The 7,902-nt window shown below is 41.4% G+C and overlaps 1 protein-coding gene and 6 non-coding genes across 7 annotated transcripts; all 7 read left to right on the top strand.

Moving 5' to 3' along the window:
• Positions 1 to 224: 224 nt before the first annotated feature.
• LOC147441534 (large ribosomal subunit protein eL24-like) lies at positions 225 to 3,414 on the top strand. Its single transcript, XM_086483144.1, has 5 exons — positions 225 to 301; positions 466 to 541; positions 2,668 to 2,769; positions 2,856 to 3,004; positions 3,074 to 3,414. Exons 1-5 carry the CDS (start codon positions 291 to 293, stop codon positions 3,228 to 3,230), a joined length of 495 nt encoding a protein of 164 aa, XP_086339270.1. The 5' UTR covers positions 225 to 290; the 3' UTR covers positions 3,231 to 3,414.
• Positions 842 to 929, top strand: LOC147441540 (small nucleolar RNA R44/J54/Z268 family). Its single transcript, XR_015184379.1, has one exon. It is a non-coding gene; the product is annotated as a small nucleolar RNA R44/J54/Z268 family (small nucleolar RNA).
• On the top strand, positions 1,225 to 1,309 carry LOC147441539 (small nucleolar RNA R44/J54/Z268 family). The gene has a single exon (XR_015184385.1). It is a non-coding gene; the product is annotated as a small nucleolar RNA R44/J54/Z268 family (small nucleolar RNA).
• Positions 1,539 to 1,625, top strand: LOC147441538 (small nucleolar RNA R44/J54/Z268 family). Its single transcript, XR_015184383.1, has one exon. It is a non-coding gene; the product is annotated as a small nucleolar RNA R44/J54/Z268 family (small nucleolar RNA).
• On the top strand, positions 1,672 to 1,758 carry LOC147441537 (small nucleolar RNA R44/J54/Z268 family). The gene has a single exon (XR_015184381.1). It is a non-coding gene; the product is annotated as a small nucleolar RNA R44/J54/Z268 family (small nucleolar RNA).
• LOC147441536 (small nucleolar RNA R44/J54/Z268 family) lies at positions 1,804 to 1,890 on the top strand. The gene has a single exon (XR_015184380.1). It is a non-coding gene; the product is annotated as a small nucleolar RNA R44/J54/Z268 family (small nucleolar RNA).
• On the top strand, positions 1,936 to 2,022 carry LOC147441535 (small nucleolar RNA R44/J54/Z268 family). Its single transcript, XR_015184384.1, has one exon. It is a non-coding gene; the product is annotated as a small nucleolar RNA R44/J54/Z268 family (small nucleolar RNA).
• Positions 3,415 to 7,902: the final 4,488 nt, after the last annotated feature.

Genomic DNA, 7,902 nt, shown 5'->3' with positions numbered 1-7,902 from the left:
GTGTAACTTGAGCACTGAGCACCAGTGTGTGCTAATGCCCTCCATCGTTTCATCCAATTTCTGTCCACCAAAAATGTCCGGATGTTTGTGAATCCGGCGTGCTCTCTCTCTCTCTCTCTCTCTCTCTCTCTCTCTCTTTCTCTCGTTTTGACCTAACCTTGCTTATATGAACACCGTTGGATGAGCCGCAGATCTAACGGCGTAGATAGCATAAAGAGAAGAAAGGCGACTCAGCGTTGCTCTCTTTGTCACACTTGCATTTGCGGGGAGCACCGAGGAGCGGCGCAGGCATGGTGCTCAAGTAAGCAGTTGTCTAGGTTTCCTTTTGAGCTTCTGTCTGCAAGTGATCGTGTCTAAGATGTTTGAGGGGCTGGGGCTGTGAGACTTTGATGAGAGCGTTCTGACCCTTCGCGAAGCTCTGCCGTACCGTGTCGTATTTTAAATCTGGATTCTCTTATTGGGCAGGACTGAAGTGTGCCGGTTTAGCGGCTCAAAGATTTACCCTGGGAGGGGCATCCGCTTTGTCAGAGGAGATTCTCAAGTAAGTTTTGTTTTGCCCTTCTGTTCTTTAATCTAACGAGGGTGGGCGTTACAAAATGTGAGAACTCTGCATTATAACGGGCGAGGGTAGTGCTCCTCTTGTGCCTGCTCCGAGTATGTCACTTTGTTTGCATTTACTGGAAAAGGAAATTTTCCTATGATCAATGGAGTAGAGCCCAGCATGGCATTGATGATAGCTCGCTTTAGGGAAATTGCTACGGTGTATGGCCGGGCTGATTAACTTGACGGCATATTTGTGTGATCCTCTCTGGATCACACTGGTTCCGTCCAGATGTGCTTAGGTGCAGATGATTGGAAAAGAATAGGGACATCTGAACTCCTTTTGTGGGTTTGACGACAACTGTCTATGGGAATCTCTATGATGCACTTTTGAACTCGAAAAGTGGAGGCAGGTTTGTGTACTGCCGCTTGTGTTTTCATGCATTTTTTGCTTATTACTTTTGTGCATGCATTGGCAAACAACAGGAATGAAGTGCAGGGGCCTGAAGATCTCTTAGCTTGAAGTTATTTGAAGATTTTTATTGATGGGAAATTTTCCATATATTTAGAGTCTCGTGGACTTGGCTTGCAAATGTCCATTCAACCTGTGCATATGGTTTCAACGCCTTGGGTATCAAGTCTTTTGTCTTTCAATTTTTTTTCGGAACATTTGCAGTCTTTAAAGGTGCAGATGATTTAAAAGAATAAGGACATCAGAATTCTTAAGGATAGTGATGATACCTTCATATGGGAATCTCTATGATGCACTGTGTATGTAAGTTTTGTTCACATTGAGGTAGCCTCTGTTGGAGTTTATACTTCGTGCATTGGCATTTTCTGGATGTGCACTCAAAGCATAAACTTGGTGATGCCATAAGATGCTAGGCAGGATTTTTTGAATTTGAATTTGTTTCCTTCCATTTATGAGAGGTTCTAGTGGACACTGGGGTGCAGATGTTCTGTTTTCCTGTTCTCGTGGTTTCAGCGGAACTGCTAAAGGTGCACATGATTATAAAAGAATAGGGACATCAGAATTCATCAAGGATAGTGATGACATCTTCATATGGGAATCTCTATGATGCACTTTTTTTGTTCTTTTCGAGAAAGCCTCTGTTGGAGTTGATACCTGTGCGTGCACATGATTATAAAAGAATAGGGACATCAGAATTCTTCAAGGATAGTGATGACATCTTCATATGGGAATCTCTATGATGCACTTTTTTGTTCTTTTCGAGAAAGCCTCTGTTGGAGTTGATACCTGTGCGTGCACATGATTATAAAAGAATAGGGACATCAGAATTCTTCAAGGATAGTGATGACATCTTCATATGGGAATCTCTATGATGCACTTTTTTGTTCTTTTCGAGAAAGCCTCTGTTGGAGTTGATACCTGTGCATGCACATGATTATAAAAGAATAGGGACATCAGAATTCTTCAAGGATAGTGATGACATCTTCATATGGGAATCTCTATGATGCACTTTTTTGTTCTTTTCGAGAAAGCCTCTGTTGGAGTTGATACCTGTGTATGGGCAGTGTCCAGATGTGCCATGGCATAGAGTCACTGATGCCAGAAGATGAGTCAGGCAGACTTGTCTTATGTATTATATGAGTGCAACCATGGCATTATGGTGTATCGGTCAAATTCAGTGTCTTGGTAGCAGCTGTTCTAGTAAGTGGAGCTTTGATTTATGTCATACCTGGTTGTGCTTATGAGTAGCCTGTCTAAGTGCTGCCCACCTCTCAGGAAAACACGGTTTTCACATGCTTTGTGTTATTTATTGTGGTTATTGTGATTTGTTTTCATGTATTAAGAATCTGTTGCCTGATTTTCTAGTAATGAAGTGACTCAGTGTAGTATTGCTGCAGTTTTTCAGTCTATCCAAGTATAAGCATGAAACATGATGTACGTGCCCTAAAACATGATTCAAGTGGAAGAGTAAAAATACATTAGCTCTCTCAGAGAGACGATGTAGTTCCTTAAGAGTGTTTGAGAAACTTGTCTCTGTGCTGCCTGAAAACATGAATTTTGTGGACTGTTGAGCAAGGGCACAAGTTTTTCTTAACACCTCAGGAATTATTTCTTTTAACTCCTCAGCAATTGTTTCTCCTGAATTCTCCTTGCAGGTTTTCTTGTTTTTGAATTCAAAATGCAAAAGGTACTTCCACAATCGTCTGAAACCATCTAAGCTTACGTGGACTGCCCTTTACCGCAAGCAGCACAAGAAGGTATGGATGGTATAATGTGGGGCTGTAATTGTTGCAGCAAGGAGACTTCATTTTAACTAAAATCTATTATTTTGCATATGAATCAGGATATACATGCTGAGACTGTGAAAAGGAGGAGAAAGACTACCAGCAAGCCCTACTCTCGCTCGATTGTTGGTGCTTCACTTGAGGTGATTCAGAAGAAACGGGCAGAAAAGACTGAAGTTAGAGCTGCTGCTCGTGAAGCTGCGCTAAGGTTTGGACTGTCTTATTGACTTACAGTCTCTGTGCTGCTAATTGATTTAATATTTTTGCCCTATGATAGGGAGATCAAGGAGCGAATCAAGAAAACCAAGGATGAGAAGAAGGCAAAGAAGGCTGAACTAGTGTCTAAGTCCTCCAAAGCTGCCCCCAAAGGTGCTATGGGTAAAGGGGCAATGCCCAAAGGTCCTAAGCTTGGTGGTGGTGGTGGGAAACGATGAAGTGTACGCCGTAGCCTTTGACACTGAACACAGGGTCTCTTTTACACAAATGATTTGTAAGCCGAGTTCTCAATTTTGTCTTATATCTTATTATTGGGGATGCCTAACGATTTTCAGGGCAGTGAGCAATTAGAACTAAGTGCCCACCTTGAGACATGCTAAACATGGTTCTTGATTTCTGGTCTTTTTGTTTTTTTCATGCCGGTACACATAGAGTACTTTACATTGAGTTACAGGTAGACTTGGAACATTAAAATCTTTTAGCCCTCCAGATCCCGCCTGCCTGGGCACAACTTCCCCTCTTCCTATTGTGTTCCTCACCCCTATCCCCCTCCCAAAAAAAAATGAAAAATACAATAAAATTTTCAGAGAGAGAGAGAGAGACAGAGTAGCAAAGAAAATGCACATCATTGTGATATGTAAGTAAAAAAAGAAGGGTAGGAAAGGAAAGAGAAGATGAATGGTGGATAGTAATCGTGCAGTAATCTCGTAGGCTGTGGTAGAGAAGCAAAATTGCACTGTAATTCAGTCGAGCGTTGCAATGAAAGGAACTCCTTTCTTTTGCTAAACACATAATAGTGAGTGGATGTATTAGATATTTCACAAAGGGATGTACAAAGCAACCTCAAGCTCGAGACAAGCCTTGAGGAATAGTTCGAAGTTACATGACCTGAAACTAAGGTGAACTTATTCACTGTAATCGGTTAAACGAGAAGATTTGGAAATTTTCTGATGTAAGAAAACTGAGTCTTTTTCAATGTTTTTCATACAATGCATAACATCATGAGCTTTTGCTTGGGAGGCGTCGGATACCTAGCTAGGTATGATTGGGGGTAGGGGACCGCCGGCCCGGCCAATCATACCTAGCTATGTATCCGGTGCCTCCTGAGCAGAAGCTCATGATGTTGAGATAAGTTAGAATGTGGGAATTATTGTGAGAATTTGTCCAAAACTTCTTGTGTTAGGATTGCGCTAGCTGCCCGGTTTCATTCGTCCAAAATATTCCTTTTCTCAATTGCAACAATCGTTTTATTATTTTCTTGGACAATCCTCTTCTTGTGTTAGGATTGCGCTAGCTGCCCGGTTTCATTCGTCCAAAATATTCCTTTTCTCAATTGCAACAATCGTTTTATTATTTTGCTTGGGAGGCGTCGGATACCTAGCTAGGTATGATTGGGGGTAGGGGACCGCCGGCCCGGCCAATCATACCTAGCTATGTATCCGGTGCCTCTTGAGCAGAAGCTCATGATGTTGAGATAAGTTAGAATGTGGGAATTATTGTGAGAATTTGTCCAAAACTTCTTGTGTTAGGATTGCGCTAGCTGCCCGGTTTCATTCGTCCAAAATATTCCTTTTCTCAATTGCAACAATCGTTTTATTATTTTCTTGGACAATCCTCTTCAAATTTAGCCATAGAAAGGTCCTTTTCGAACACACGACAATTTGTGGCCTTCCAAATATGATGAAAGAAGTAGAATCTAGTACAAACGAAGAGTCTTTGGCTTTTCATGCCCTTTCATTCTAGGAACAAATCGTTCTTGAAGAACCCTATCTTCCAAGTTCTTTGGATCCATTTACAAATCTTACTTACTAGCCTTCTAGTCATCGAGCACTCCTTGAATAGATGGGAGAGGTCCTCACTAGTTGTTTTGCATATGGAGCGCCGATTTGGGCTAATACCTCGAGCTTGAATCTTGACACGATTGGCAAGGCCCTCCAAAGGAGTTTTCACAAGATCTTCATTGCTGGAGGCCACTATGGGTTCCACATGTTTCTTGCCCCTATCTCCCATCTATCTTTTGGCGATTGTTTACCCCATGGCTTGTTGAGGGGGGCAAATCAATCGGCCCTGAGCATTAGTGTTGGTAGATATCCTTGGTTTGCGCTTTAGAGAAATGGTTGCTCTCGGGCCAACGCCAGGCTTTCCACTTAGAAGTGGATTCGCAAAGAGGCATGAAGAGATTTTCCAGCCCTTCTACAACTCTATTGACCAGTAGTCTCACAGTGCCATTGAGGTGATACTTGGTAGTGAGAAGGTATGTCTCTTTCCATCTCTTGTTGATGTTGTCCCATCACTGGGTTTAGACGTTAAAATCCTTCGTTATTAACCTTTTTGGCAATCTCTCTCCAAAAAGGGTTCAATAGTAGGCTCCCACAATCAAAGAGCCAAGGGGACTAATGTGTTTTGGAGTTCTTTAAATATTTGGTTCTCTCTCCCCACTCCAATACCTTTATTGCTTTGTTACATTTACGTACCAGTTCCCCGTTATGCCACCAAGTCTCAGGTACCATCGTGGGGCTAGAAGTTGTGAATCTCTATCCCTTTCCATTGGCCACCTTTAGAAAAAATCTTCGCTTTGTCCATCATATCCTTTGTCTTAATAGCCCAGCGTGACCACAAATTTGGCACACTACTTAGCATGAATAACTGGGTCGAGTATCCCAATACCGCCTTGCTCTCTGGCCTAGAAGCTGACTCCCATTTTACCCATTGCCAAGGCATCAAGTCTTTTGTGTTACTTTTCCATAAAAACCTTTCACCAATCTCAAGAACTCTTTCTAGTTACATGTGGCTCTTTTGAGGAGCGGCAATGTAAGGGAGCATACAAACTTTAACCTAGCTCAAAAAGGGCAGCAACACATACTCCCACCTTCTCATTTTACACCTAACCTTTTCCAAGACCCAATGAAATCTTTGCTTGTGTGTTATGTCTACCCCCAAGGGGGCTCCCACATGTCGGAAGATCTTTCCTTCTGATGCAATCTCTTCCATCCATGATAGAATCTCTCCCATCTATGAGATGGGTCGAATAAGTCGTTTTCACAGAGAGAGATCAACCTTGATTTCTCAATATTACACTTCAATGCCAAGGCTATAGAAAAAGTTTTGCAAAATCTCCAAAGCTTTCCTAACTATTTGAGGGCAAGCTTTCAAGAATAAGAGGGAGTCATCTGCAAAAAGTTTCACCAGGAGTTGGGCGTTACTAGGCAAGGTCAATGCTTGGATCTACACTCTCGCAGTACTAGCTTTGATGCACAATGAAAGGAAATCGTATTACTCTTTCTTGAGTTGGCGGTTCTTTTGCAAAGTTACTTGTGAGAAATATACGCTCACAAGCACAAGAAGATTTAGAAAATTTCTCATGTAGGAAATCAGAGTCTTTCTCAGTGTTTTTCATACAATGCATAACATCATGAGCTGTTGCTCGAGAGGCACTGCATACCTAGCTAGGTATGATTGGGGGCAGAGGACCACCGGCCCCCCCACAGGGCCGACGGTCCCCTGCCCCCAATCGTATCTAGCTAGGTATGCAGCGCCTCCCTCACAGAAGCTCATGATGTTGTGGTAAGTCGGAATGTGGGAAATATTGTGAGAAATTGTCCAAAACTTCTTGTGAAGGTGGTCAACAATTTTGTTACCTCTTTTTAATGGTAAGGACATCACATTTGGTGCCAAAGTGATTTAAGCTAATGTTCAATACAAGTCCACAAATAAGTGCATTTCTTAGGCAAATGTCTATGATGCACTTGATCCGGAAGTCTAGAATGATCAAACACTTCATGCGCCGTATATGTGGTAGTAAATTGAATGCCCTTTGTCTTCATTGGGCCAATGTTGACTCTCATTTTGCATCATATGTGTTTTGCTTTGGTTATTTTTGGCATGGGCTACTAAGTATGAGGAAACTAAGAAGAATAATTTGTACTATTGTGTCCAAGATAAAAGTGCAACTTGATCGATACTATGTGGATGGTTTACAAGCTAAATCATAAGCTTGATGGTAGTGTTGACTGATTTTAAGATAAACCTGTTGGAAAAGGGTATGCTTATGACTTTTACATCACTTGTCATATGAATCCCCTTCGTAGCATTTGCATTCCACAATGGCCTTGGATGTAGCACAACCTTGCGGTTTTAGCCAAAGGGGTAGATTATTGGTATGTACATCAATAAAAGTGCACAACAATTGGATGTAGTTGCTAGCTGGACCTTGCATTTTTTTCACAAAGGACCAAAAATGGTTTATAGATCAAGCAATGTTTTGAAGTCATGTGCTTAGTGCATGCTCATTTGATAGAGCATAGTTTCCACATGGTCACACTAAATGAATGTGAAATGTGCAGATGATGTACTCTTGATTGTTGTTCCATATTTGATGATATGCTATCTGCTGGTCCAAATAGGATGCAAATTGTTAATTTTAAAACTGATGCAAGACTTCCATGTCACACTTTATTAACACCATAATGGGAATCTTCTTTATGTATGCATGTGTACATATGACATTTGTTGGAGCTCATATATGAGCATTATTATGCACTAATGAAACACTACACATAAGCAAGCAGTTAAGCACATCCTTTGCTCCTTGAGTGGCACCAAGTACTCTAGATTGTTTCATCACAATGGAGGAAATTGTTAGCAAATTTACAATGATATAAAGAATTAGTTTGAGCGAGTCATAAAATGCTCGTGTGCCTACAAGAGACCAACAAGGGGTTAGCTATGCATTGATTATTTATCCATATCTTGTTTGAATAAGAAGAAATCCACGCCATGTCTAGTTGTCAAGCTAGGTATAAGTGGGGCGCATTGCAAATAGCGTTGTAAGAATTGCACATAAAGCTTGTAGAAGAAGAAAGTTTAAGGATACACAGAAAATGTACAATG

The sequence above is a fragment of the Adiantum capillus-veneris genome, chromosome 15 (genome assembly GCF_014529385.1).
Source record: "Adiantum capillus-veneris isolate H3 chromosome 15, ASM1452938v2, whole genome shotgun sequence".
Taxonomy (NCBI): Eukaryota; Viridiplantae; Streptophyta; class Polypodiopsida; order Polypodiales; family Pteridaceae; genus Adiantum; species Adiantum capillus-veneris.
This window is presented reverse-complemented; position numbering and strand designations above follow the sequence as displayed.